The 13,886-nt window shown below is 40.1% G+C and overlaps 1 protein-coding gene across 1 annotated transcript; it reads right to left on the bottom strand.

Annotated features, from left to right (window-relative positions):
- Window positions 1-5,413: 5,413 nt before the first annotated feature.
- LOC124868712 lies at window positions 5,414-12,767 on the bottom strand. Its single transcript, XM_047366231.1, has 6 exons — window positions 12,689-12,767; window positions 7,476-7,602; window positions 7,175-7,253; window positions 6,182-6,356; window positions 5,986-6,050; window positions 5,414-5,728 (listed from the first exon to the last, which is right to left on the bottom strand). The coding sequence occupies exons 1-6, from the start codon at window positions 12,765-12,767 to the stop codon at window positions 5,414-5,416; spliced, it is 840 nt and encodes a 279-aa protein (XP_047222187.1).
- Window positions 12,768-13,886: the final 1,119 nt, after the last annotated feature.

Here is a 13,886-nt window from a genome sequence, read left to right as displayed (position 1 = left end):
AAATGTCATTTATAACTCACAGCCATGCACTCACTGTTACTGGTCTTACAGATTCATACAAACTGTTCACAGTAACTTATAGCTTCACGGGACTTCAGACTATGTGTTTTATGAATTACCACATCTGTAATCTGGTTTTATTTGGACAGAACTCAAATAAAACACAGCATTCAAACCTTTGTGTTTTTGCCCGGTCTTAGCTTTCTGACTCCAGAATACAATGAACAACCTTCTTTCAAACCTCAAGAAAACTGTTTACACTTCGGAGGTCCCCACCCTCCAGGACTTCAACCCGGCGAAATCATGAATTCTCGTCAGAAAACATGTGGAGTTGCCAAACTCAGGAAACACACTTCTCACTTTACTTTACTTGACCTCTTTTATATTATCTTAACATACTGGTCTACACATTTTAAATTTAGCAGAACATTTCACTTACTCAGACATCTGACACCAAGAATTTAGGCCTATCGACAATGCCAAAAGTGCAGAGTTCGTTTTAAACAGGTTTCTGCTTACCTTGTAAGAAGTGCGGGGGTACCCTGGTGTCAGAGTCTTTTGGTGAAGTTCTGATTTAGCCGAAAGTCCTCGCTTTTCCCAAATCACGTCGGGGGTCACCAAGTTGTTGGAGTTGTTCTTCTAAACTCCTGCGCGTTCGTTTATTTGGTCAAAGCATCTTAATTCTGTACGAGAAACTAGACTTGAATCTCTAAGAAAGAAAAACACGGACTAAGTAATAAAGTTGTTCACCCGGCCGCGGAGAGAGGTGCTGCATCTGCGTAGTCAGGAACACATCTGTTTTTCTCTCCCCTGCACCGTTCTTTTATTGAACACACACATACTACAAGAAATATACATTTTACATTTGTTGTGCAGCCCTTCTCAGTTTTCTCACACATTCTTTTGCTGAAGGTCAGTTTCTCACACATCTTCAGGAATCTTCAGGGAGAGGAGTACCATGCCTCCCTAATACACTGCCGGCTTCTCACGATACAGACAGAAAACACCTGCAAGCTTTAACCTTGAATAATAAACACTCATTGTGTGATCACATTAGAAGCTACTGTTTAAGGATTTTTCTAACTCTCAAAAGCATAACTAAAAACTCCTAATAATAATCAATCTATAAGCAGCAAATCCCAAATATATCTTAGCTTTAGCTACTAATGATAAGGCATTTATATTTCCACAGTGCCCAGTAACCTGAAGTCGGGCACCATCTCCACCCTGTCCCCGTTGATGGGCTGTGTGTCCTGTTAACACCTCCGAAAGTCAACGATGAGCTCCTTTGACTTAGAGGTTTTCAGAGTCAGGTTATTGTCCATGCAGCATGCTGACAGATGCTCCACCTCCACCCTGTGAGCCGTCTCATCCCCTCCTGAGATGAGCCCCACCACCGTGGTGTCGTCCGCAAACTTGTTGTTGCTTGGGTGGGTGGGGGTGCAGAGGGTGTAGAGCAGGGGGCTCAGCACACAGCCCTGTGAAGAGCCCGTGCTGGTCCTCATTGGAGAGGACAGGTGGTGTCCTACACAGCAAAATCGGGAGTGTTAATTCTACTCAGTGTTAAATTTAACAGCTTTTCCGAGTTTTAATAATTCTCACGGATTCAGAGTTAAAATTACACTTTGAAAAGTGTTAATATTTTAACTCTTTAGTAGTGTTAAATATTCGACACCCTTGGTATTATTTTATGACACCACATAAGTCCATGTTTAATGCAAAATTGTGTTATTCTTTTCCACTGTAAGTGTTAAAAAACACTAATACATCGTGTTTTTTTATGACACACTGAAGTGCATTTTCACACAAAAATGGTGTCATTTCCTTTCACCAATGTTTTAGTGAAGAGTGCATTCTGTGTGTGCTAGCCTAACAACGGTCAACAAATCTGAAAATTACTGTAGTCACCTGCAAGGTTACAAAACATACACAACACACTCTTTACAGTTATGTCATAAGTTCAAGTGTGTTCACCAGCAACAGTAGGCAAGTAAAAAAAACACACAACTTTTTTCTTTTTTTAATGAAAATAGTAAATAACTTCTCAGCACCATAGGAATTAGCACAATAAGAACAGGCATGACAATCATTTACAAACAAAATAATGGCACAATATACAGGTCCTTCTCAAAATATTAGCATATTGTGATAAAGTTCATTATTTTCCATAATGTCATAATGAAAATTTAACATTCATATATTTTAGATTCATTGCACATTAACTGAAATATTTCAGGTTTTTTATTGTCTTAATACGGATGATTTTGGCATACAGCTCATGAAAACCCAAAATTCATATCTCACAAAATTAGCATATTTCATCCGACCAATAAAAGAAAAGTGTTTTTAATACAAAAAACGTCAACCTTCAAATAATCATGTACAGTTATGCACTCAATACTTGGTCGGGAATCCTTTTGCAGAAATGACTGCTTCAATGCGGCGTGGCATGGAGGTAATCAGCCTGTGGCACTGCTGAGGTCTTATGGAGGCCCAGGATGCTTCGATAGCGGCCTTTAGCTCATCCAGAGTGTTGGGTCTTGAGTCTCTCAACGTTCTCTTCACAATATCCCACAGATTCTTTATGAGGTTCAGGTCAGGAGAGTTGGCAGGCCAATTGAGCACAGTGATACCATGGTCAGTAAACCATTTACCAGTGGTTTTGGCACTGTGAGCAGGTGCCAGGTCGTGCTGAAAAATGAAATCTTCATCTCCATAAAGCTTTTCAGCAGATGGAAGTATGAAGTGCTCCAAAATCTCCTGATAGCTAGCTGCATTGACCCTGCCCTTGATAAAACACAGTGGACCAACACCAGCAGCTGACACGGCACCCCAGACCATCACTGACTGTGGGTACTTGACACTGGACTTCTGGCATTGTGGCATTTCCTTCTCCCCAGTCTTCCTCCAGACTCTGGCACCTTGATTTCTGAATGACATGCAGAATTTGCTTTCATCCGAAAAAAGTACTTTGGACCACTGAGCAACAGTCCAGTGCTGCTTCTCTGTAGCCCAGGTCAGGGGCTTCTGCCGCTGTTTCTGGTTCAAAAGTGGCTTGACCTGGGGAATGCGGCACCTGTAGCCCATTTCCTGCACACGCCTGTGCACGGTGGCTCTGGATGTTTCTACTCCAGACTCAGTCCACTGCTTCCGCAGGTCCCCCAAGGTCTGGAATCGGCCCTTCTCCACAATCTTCCTCAGGGTCCGGTCACCTCTTCTCGTTGTGCAGCGTTTTCTGACACACTTTTTCCTTCCCACAGACTTCCCACTGAGGTGCCTTGATACAGCACTCTGGGAACAGCCTATTCGTTCAGAAATTTCTTTCTGTGTCTTACCCTCTTGCTTGAGGGTGTCAATAGTGGCCTTCTGGACAGCAGTCAGGTCGGCAGTCTTACCCATGATTGGGGTTTTGAGTGATGAACCAAGCTGGGAGTTTTAAAGGCCTCAGGAATCTTTTGCAGGTGTTTAGAGTTAACTCGTTGATTCAGATGATTAGGTTCATAGCTCGTTTAGAGACCCTTTTAATGATATGCTAATTTTGTGAGATAGGAATTTTGGGTTTTCATGAGCTGTATGCCAAAATCATCTGTATTAAGACAATAAAAGACCTGAAATGTTTCAGTTAGTGTGCAATGAATCTAAAATATATGAATGTTACATTTTCATCATGACATTATGGAAAATAATGAATTTTATCACAATATGCTAATATTTTGAGAAGGACCTGTATTGGCTCTCATCTCCACCATAAGCACTTTGTAAGTCGAAGGGCTTATAAAACACAAGACTATCTGCTTTAACAATATCTTTGTCATGACTTTCAAATACATTGTAAGCATGAAAATGTTCACTGAAATGGTCAACCACAATCTTGTTTACAAGGAAGCAGATAACATCATCAACAATGATTTTTTCTATTCTGCAAAACACAAGCATTTCATGTTCAATCTCACTGCAAATGATTAGTCCTGCTCTGTACTCTGTCCCACTGATTGTAACCCAGTTAGTTGCATGGATGTCTTGTAATACAGACTCAACATGCAAAGCTCGAGCCAACAGTTCACATTGTCCACATAAATAGATTTCATTGGTCCAAACTCCATACATTTTGAACGTGATGTCTCCCAATGACATGCAATAGACATTTGATGTTTTTTTGCAAGAGATTTTGTGATGTTTTTGAAGTTTTTTTAGTGTATTTTTAAAAATCCTGTGTTTTGCCTCAAATCTCTTGCTCCACATATGTATTAGTGGTCCAATTTTTCAGATACAAGATGGATAGTGTATGATGAAGTGATGTTTCGGGATCAGGTTTTTATCGGGATACAGCTCTTTGAACAACTCATAATGTTCCATTATCAAATGCTTAAGAAACACAGTCATGCCAAATGTTACAGATGGAGAAAAAATAATGTTCATTATCTGCAGTAAAAGCAGCAGCAAAAACCAGTTTTGGTTTCCTTCTGGCACAATGTCACCAAAAAGTAGAGGAATATTTCTTACAAGACAAAGAGTCTGAATGGAATTGAGCCCTATATAATTGCCACTACTGTTCAAGTTAATCCTTGTAGGTCGATTTTTACGCTCCACATATCCATGGTCAAAGGCATAAATTCAAAACATTTTCTGAGAGATATTCCAGCAGTAATTTCAGCTCATACTGACCCACACCTTCAAGAATGTCATGCATAATGTCCCAGGAAACATTATGACAAACATGAAAGAACTGTAGGTTGTTAAGAGTCAAGTTCTTTTTTAAACCAAATACAGATAACTTATGTGGGTCTGACTGCAACTCATTGCAGTGCATTTCAAAAAGTTCCTTTCCACACAAGATTATTTTGGGGTCATCCTCATTGAAAACATTCTGGGCATCATCTTTTTCTATCAAACATAAAAGACAAAAATAGCATCCACTAAAACATTCTGTAAATCCTAGAATTGTGTGCATCCCCAAGTTGTCCCCAGTTACCTGACATATAGTCCCATGGACTTTTTCTGCAGAAAATGCCAAATCATGGCCACAACTCTCAAATGTTTTGATGTCATTAATCAGTGGCTCTAGAATATTATCAAAGCCATATTTTTTTAAATCTTTGGTGTGAAACAATGCAACCAAATGAATATTCAAAGCAGAGTTGAACTTTGGTGGCAGATTTCGGAGGACAAAATACAAAGCACCTATTTTGTGAACACGCATGTGGAAAATTCGTTTCAAATTACCATGGCCTTGCTGCATCACCTTCTCATGAGAACTAATTAAATGTTTTTTGAAACCTGAATAGGTTGAAAACTGACGCCTACAACGATCTTGTACACAAACTAACTGGTGCTAGGATAGAAACTGTGGTCAAGTCGCAAATGAGAGATCAAGGCCTGGCAAGGAACATGCAAAGTTTGACATTTAAGTACTTTAGTTGAAGACTTTAGCACAAAACCCACGAACTTTGGGAGACTCATTTGTTGTTGCTACATCGGTATTGTAGACTGTGGTTTTCATGAAGGTGAAGAGCTGGCCCAGGTACTCATCGTACGACAGATTGAACCCATAGTGGGATTTAAACAGTTCATCAAAGGCACCCAACGAGCTTGTGGCTTGGCAGGGGATGAGCTGTTTGTCCACAACAATGTAGAAAGTGTCAATCCTGTTCCTGGTTCGACCGACAGCAAGGATATATGGTTGTCTACCATCTCTTCTCCGAAGGTGTTCATCCAAGCTGCAGCATGACTGAAAACAGAAAGATAACACCTTACACTGAAGTTTAACTGGCCACTTAGGTCTGTATACCAGGAAAGATGAGATGTTTTCTGGCAAACTGTGTGCGTGTGTCAGTCAAAGAAGTCCTCACTGTTGAAGACTTGTTGGAATTGTAGCCAACATGAAGATGTTCAGTCCTTTGTTTGCCTATTCCTTTCCAAGTAATTTTAATTGAGTTTATACATATAAAGGTTCTGGCTAATTGGATATAAATAAGAGCAGCATACCTTGTGAAAGTGCAACATTTTGTCCACTGCATCACTGGGGCTTATCTTGGTCCTCTTCCGTCCAGCTGTGGGTGGCAGGAGATGGAATAGCAGCAGCAGTCATGTCACTGTCCCAGGCCATCAGGAGGAAAATGAGGTGAAACAAGCCATTATCATCATAAAAGATAATTTAAAAAAATTATGTTGATTAGCTTACTGGTGTCATCGTTCTCTGTCATTTTCTCAGCAGCTTTTAGAAGTCGGCATAGCTCAGTTGACTGAGTCAGGTGTTTGGCCTCATTGATAACCTTGGACCTGAATGTTGTGTCCCGCATTTCAAGCATCTCGGAAGCTGTTTCAACTTCAAACAGCAGAAGGAAGTCTTGATTCAGCTGTTGATCATAAGCATATAAATACACAAAATGATTCAAGCAACAAAACAATGGAGTGCATATGAATGAAAAGGTCAACTCACCAGCCCTTTGACATCTAAAAAACGTGGAAATGTTTTAAAGACATACGTCGTTCTCTGTGGGTCATGTACAAGGTCTTGGCGATATTGAAAGGTCATCTTCATCTTCTGAAACACACTTGCCTCATCCTGAGTGATTGAGAAATGATATGGCTTCCCTGCAGGCATCTTCATCAAGCTGCTCAGGCAAAGTGGCTCCCAATCTTCGGCGCTTTAGTCCTTGTGCTTGAGCCACTGTAGCCATCTTGGCTGGTATTTTTACAGCATTTCTGGACATAGTCTTAAGGCGCCATGATAAATATCCAGTGCCTTTCTCTGCATCATAGAAGTGCTCCTATTAAGATATTTATAAAACATTACAAAAGTCGTAAATGGTTTTACAGAAGATGTGGTAACAGTATTAATAAAAGGATAACCACTTTAAAGTAGGTTTGCCGATTTCTAATTCATGTGTAGTACCCTCTTGACCAAATTCATTCAAATTGCAAGAGACAATTTTCACTCATTTTGCATCCTAATGACAATCCTTATCGCAGAGTTGAACTTTCTAGCATATTCAAGTTTCAACTGTTTTGCTAGAAGTAGGTGGTGTCAACTATAATTTTTTTTTTTTACAAATATAATGTAGGAATGTCATATCTATTTGGTGAATATCTGAAGCAGTAACTTTTTTAACCAAAGTCCCAAGATCACTGTCAGTAAAATTGGTGTTTTCTGGAAGTTAAGTTTTAAACTTACATAACCCTTTGGAGAAAAGGGATCCTTTAGTGAAGGGAAGAGGGTTATGATTCTCCTTATGTTAATGGGAAGGCATCCTCTTTTAGAAATAATATTCCACATCAGCTAATACTGCATCAAACTGCAATAGATGTTATCTAATGATACTGCTCATATAAACTGAAAAAAGACCACATTCTTATAAAATACAGAAACATACAATTGAAAAACACCCCAATTACTATGTTAATTTCAATGCAATGTATTTTGAAAATTCATAATCTTAATATGTTTACAATCTAGCAATTCACTTAACACTCACCCATGGCTGTCAGTCATTTGGCTAGCCAATATGTTGACAAGCTTTCTCCGGGTACGGTGAGTGAGTGACTTTTCTGTCTTGTACTTCTCAATGACATCCTCAACCCCAGGTTTGTAATTTTTACCATCTATTTAAGCAAGAGAAAATGATAAATAAATAAGAAAATAAAGATTTCAGTGTACAAATCAGTCTTTCCAGATACAATTATTAGCAATATACCATAAGATTAAGAGTAAAAGTTGAAAATCACTGGTTCAGAAGGGTTTCCTCACACACAAAATGGATCAGCAATTTTGGCCCAAAAAATAAATTTAAAAAAACTAACCAATTGTTTAACTGGTTATGCAAGTGCGATATGATTTGTGATGAAACAGTTTTGTTTCTTATCTGCCTTACATTATTGAGTAAAAGCTATTGGCTGAACTCAATCATTCTAAATGTCACAAATACTCTGATGAGAAACTGATTTAGCATGACACTTTATGATGGTCGGCAATGTCAATTACATATGCTTCCCTTGAGTAGCTCTTTTGCAGTTTCTGACTCAGAAACCTCTGAGGTACACCTGGGTATGGTTTCATAGCTGGATGTACATCTTCCAATAGGAGTTCTATAATCTAATCGACTAAAGGGGTCGTTGTCACTTGAAGAAAGTGATGTGTTGGTATCTGTGAGGGAGGATGATGTTGAATGATCTAAAGGAGAGAAGTCTTAAAATAAATAAATAAACCAAACATAACTGACATGCCTGAAAACGTAGCATTTAGGTGGTGGCACAGACACTGGTTAAAAAAATAAAATCTGATCCCAACTGTACTTGCAATTAGATACAGATCTTTCTTTGAAATATAATTTTTGATAATCTACTTTGTAGTAGTCAGTGCAGAGACATGATATCTCAACTGATAATTGTGAAGCAGAAAAACCCTGAACATTTATTACAACTGATTTTATAATGAGACATACCTTCCACTGAAACATATTCTTGTGTTGTTGGACTTGGACCAGGATCAACCTGCACCTCAAGAATGAGGTCTTCCACCAGTGTCTGAGTTAGGTAGTTAATAGATGTCATGTGATCAGAATTGGGTTACATAAAATAACTACACACTTTATCAAATATAAGATGGAGTAAAGTCTAGAGTTAGATTATAAAAGGATTGTACTAAAGTCTATTAAACACAGCTATTGTCAAGAAATGAAATGGCATAATCAGACTTATGCCAGAAGTTTATTTTTTATTTTCCATACCTGATTGATTTGGCCAATTCTAAATTATGATAATTATGTTCTAATGAATATCAAAGTAGGTTACTCCTCACTTTTCACTGACTGTGACAACCAATATCTGATTTTTTTTTTAAATTGATTTATAGATAACAGAAATGTACCTACCAGCATCAGGAATTCACTGTCAGGCATATATCCAGACTGACCTCTATCAGTTCAGAAAATGTCTTCTTCAACTACTGTGTTGGTTTCATCAAAAGCATCAAGCTCAGCGGCATCAGGAAGACAATTATGAAAATGAAAAAAATAAAATAATAAAAATACATGATGCTGATCTTAAGGTGCAGTAAGCAATTTGCATTTCTGAATATAAAGTTTGTTGGCTCTACTTTCTAAATTTAGGTTATTAACACCACCAGTAATGCAATACAAAAACAATAAGGATTCTTTTGGCCAGTTGATACTCAAATTGAAAACCAAAACTTTATGTATTTAGCCACCCTAAATACATAAATCCTTGTGTTCATTTTTTAAGTGGGCTACTTTGAGATGGCTACTTACCTTGAGGTGAAGCCTGACAGTAGCCGGATGTACTTCTTGGTATTCTTGTACTCCACCTTGAGCAACATTGCCACATCTTTAGACTGCACCTTGTAGAAAAGGTGGAGAAACGTGGCTGTTAAACTTTATCAGATGCAAGGAATTCATTTCTGAGACACGGATTGTCCCATTGTGGTCAAAGCAAAGAACAGACTGTCTCTTTTAGGAATTGTTTCGTGTTCTGACCTCCAAAACGGAGCAGGCGGCGTATTTCTGCATCCTGCTTGTGATGCTAGACCGCAATAGTAAAAAAGGTTCCGCTTCTCTACAATAGTTTTATAATTTCTACTAAATGAATTTGTAATAGTAATTATAGTATTAATTGGATACGTAATAATAATTATAGTGTTAAATAAAATGTGGTTACATATTTTGGATGTAGGCCTACCACACTTGCCTCAATCAGCATCAATAACAATTCAGTCGCTTCACCCTCCATGATATATTATCACGACTTCATACAGGGAAAAGGCACGCACGTCCAAACCGGATGTTGTGATCAACTCCACCTGGAGTGAATTTAACTCAGACACAGGTGTTAACATTTAACTCGCCTGATTGACAACGCTTGCAGAGCTGTGGCTACTGCTCGGAGGAAACTTGACAAGCTTGGTCCATCTTTCTTTTGACTTATTGAATAAACTTGCTTTCATATTGGAAACGGCGGAATAAGGCATAAACTGGTATGTGAATGGTTCGGATGGAAGGACAGGCAGGAGAAGGGGGAGATATAGATTTTGAGGGATGGACACCGGTAGGTAGGGGGAGAGGAAGAGGACGTGGGAAAAAAGGAGGAAGGAGGGACGTTTGAAAGTCAGGGTAACAAGCGAGAGTTGGAAGGAAGCAGCTCGGATGAAGAGAGAATAGTTAGAAGGAAAATACTGAAGGAGGAATTTAAAATAATATTAAACTTAAGGAATGAGGAGGAACGCAATAACCTGAGCCCGATAGTGATTTCTAGAGAAATACAAAAGAAAATAGGAGATGTAGAAATGGTGAAATTGTTAAGAGACGGAAACTTATTAGTGACGTGTAAAAATGAAGACCAAAAAATGAAGGCTTTACATGTAGAAAGCATTGGGAAAAAAAGGGTTGTAGAGAGAAAGATCTTAGGAGAAAATAAATCAATCCAGGGGGTGATTTTTAGTATCCCTCAGGATGAAGATTTGGACAAAATAAAAAGAAGCATTACTGGTGCAAATGTGAACTCGCAGAAGAGATGATCAAAAACTGTTAACGGAGAAAGAGTCTGTCAGTGATGATTGAATTTGCAGAAACAATCTTGCCAGAAAACATAAATAGGATTCTTGAGCTTCCAAGTACGACCATACATCCCTCCACCACTTAGATGTTATAAATGCCAGAGATATGGACACATAGCTGCAGTTTGCAAAGGAAAGCAGAGGTGTGGAGAAGATCACAAGATAGAAGACTGTAAAGAGGTGCAAGAAAACTAACTGTGGAGGTCAACATAGGGTTACATATTGTGAAAATATATTATGTGTGTGCATTATTATTATTATGTTCATAACCAGTGTGGGAAATAAAATGTGTAACATGTGTTTGTATAAGACATTGTGTATTGTGTGGTCTGCAGAAGTATTTCTCACAGGAGAGGTGAAGTGGAAAATTACTGAGAACTGCAGGAGTGTGTGAAAAGTAGAGATAGTACAACTGACTGAGTTACTCCCTGCTTATATCAGAAGATACGGGATGCAGCTGTTGGACAATACCTGTCTAAATATGGTCAGCCGGAAAAATGTGTACGTGACTATGTGTAGAAAATATTGTAAACAAGGGCGCTGCCCATTTTTTGTGTGTGTTTTAATAAAAGACATGAGCCCAGTGAGAGGAGCAGAGAAATCTCAGTGTGTCCTGACCACATGAGTTCTCTCCCTGGGTCCAGGTATGAAAATTGAATACAACGGTGTCTGAGTGTGATTTATTCTAATGTGTTGTGAATTCCTCCAGGTTACGGTGAATAAACGAACGCGCAGAAGACCCCTTTAAAGGGGTACTTCAACAATTTGGTGACCCCCGACGTGAACAAAAAGAGAGTGTGACATCCGATCCCTTCTAACACCCAGGGCGCCCATAAATCATCAAAGGTAAGGCACAGCCTATTTTATTAAACTCTCCGATTGAGTTTATATATAGGCTAAATTAACCAGGGTGTCATTTGGTTCTGAATGTCATTTTACTCTGCAAAACTGTAAGAGTGTGCGTTAACTGGACGTGTTAAAATACAGTCAGATAAGATTTGCTGACAGGGTCGGCAAAATACGGCAGCTTGAAAGTTACAGTCCTCATTTAAAGCTGAAAAAAAGGTGATATTGCTGGGAGTGGCGTCCCAACTTATTGATTGACGAATCAATAACATATAGCTGGGTTTAAGGCCTGAGACGTAGCAAACCACAAATGATTAAAAAGGATTAGAGATGCAGATTTAAAAAAAAAAAAAAAAAGGGTTAAGAGGCCCATTCAGAAATGTTACGCAGGGTTAGAGGCCCATCTAGTGGACACACGGAGGAATTACACAAGCGACTGGCAGTGCAGTCGATGTTAAATCATTGGACACTCATTCAGAATTAAAAATGTGGTTGGATTTTTGATTATTTGAGGGAAAATAAAAAGCATTTATTGAATATAGGGTGAAGTGGCTTTGTAGTGGATTGTTTCCGCACATTTGTGCATTTCCTGTGTGCGAGTGTCTGTCACAGACAGTGGTGTTGAATTGAGGAAGTACGAGCTGGAGTGTGTGTGAGCGACTGAACTAGATGATTAGTTGGGGTAAAATAAAAGACAAGTACTAGGTATAGGCATCTGCAGTGCGGATTGTGAATATTAAGTGTTTTTGCTGATATTAAACGGGAATGACTGTGACAAGCGCTGACTGACTGACTGACTGTATGTGTGTGTGTATCTGGGTGATGCAAGCACAGAGCACGCTCACCATTGCAGTTTATTAAATGCACTGTATTGTCCGGTAACCTGGCGGTGTTGACAAGGACAAGACAGTGATAAGCGGATTTTATATGCCTATTGTGAAGCGTTGATTGCACATTAATTTCACAGGATTTTAAACAACATGGAAGGAGAATTTCCAGAAGCCCCAGTATGGGTAGATTCAGAAACACAACTGAATAACATGCAAGCACTGCTTCTCCAAACGAGAGGTAAGGAGGAAATGAAAAAAATGAAAAATGTCTGGTCCAAAGGTAAGTACAGGACAAACATACATAAATATGAAAAAGAAGAGCGCTTCTGGGGAGACATACTTTTGATTTACCAAGGAGGAATTCACACAATGCAGCGGAAACAACCCAGATGAGGAGACAAGAAGGAGGGGTCAAAATCAGCTCAGGGGACGAGCCCAGACGAACCGTCCCCATATAGACCCTCCTCCCCATGCAGCTCCCTCACTGGTGCACCAACAACGCCCCCTGGTGGATTGTACCCCATATTGGAAGTAGAGAATGGAACACTTATACTGCATGGCTTAGACATTCCAGAAGGGGGGACTGAATCTGTCAGTGGAAGTTCCAGATTATCTATGTCAACATCTGATGGGTCATTTCAGGATGCGGAAAAAGCAGCATTTCAGGACAGAGAGGTAAGAGAAAGACAAGAACAACAACAATCCTCCCAACCACCTTCTCTAATTTCAGAGGCTGGGGCACAGGGGCCAGGCTCTGGCTTACAAGGAGCAGGGACTGATCCAGTGGGATCAGTGGGTTTACTGCTAAGTGGATCCTGGAGGCCAGATAGGGTTTTGTGTCCCAATCCTTTTCTCACACCCACACCTTGGTATACCTCTACCCCAGCTGTAGAGCTGCAGGAAAACAGGCACAGCATGCCACAGGAAGATGGAGAAGACAGAGCAGATCCGCAGCAAAATCATCCTGAGGACGGATCCCCAATACGCAGTCAGACAGTTGGACAGTTACGGGAACATTTAACCTGCAAAGCTGCAGCTAAACCAGAAGGCTTTAGTTATGCCCCAAAAACCAATTATCCCCTTTTACAGCAACAAGGCTCTGGAGCCCCCCCCTCCTAAGTTTGAATGGGACCCTAAAATTAACCCCAGGGAATACCCGGACCAGTGCAAATCCATGTGGCAAACTTGGACAGGAACTAACCCAGCTAATGAGGGGGCACAGCGAGACTGGTTCAGAGATGCTGTCCTTAAAGGACTACCCCAACAGGTAAAAGCCAGTATGGACGACAATCCTGACATGGCTGGAGCAGACACTGGAACTTGGGATCGCCATCTGATTCATCACCAGACTCAATTGCTAAAAATGCAGTTAGCCGAAGCAAAGCAGAAAGCAGGAGAAAAGAAGAAAGACAACAAAACTCCCAAAATAATGTATGAAGGTGCGATGTCTCAGGTCCCCCAGACTCCTCCCTTTCCTGGCCATCAGGACACGATTGCACCGAGGTCTGCAACCTCTGGTCCTTATCATGCCCAACCAGGCTGGTTTAGGGGCAGGGGCGGGCCAAGGGGCCGTAGATTCCATGGAGGACCACCAAGGCGATGGGGGGGTGCTGACGTTTGCTACCACTGTGAGGAGCAGGGTC

The sequence above is a fragment of the Girardinichthys multiradiatus genome, chromosome 5, assembly GCF_021462225.1.
Source record: "Girardinichthys multiradiatus isolate DD_20200921_A chromosome 5, DD_fGirMul_XY1, whole genome shotgun sequence".
Classification (NCBI taxonomy): Eukaryota; Metazoa; Chordata; class Actinopteri; order Cyprinodontiformes; family Goodeidae; genus Girardinichthys; species Girardinichthys multiradiatus.
This window is presented reverse-complemented; position numbering and strand designations above follow the sequence as displayed.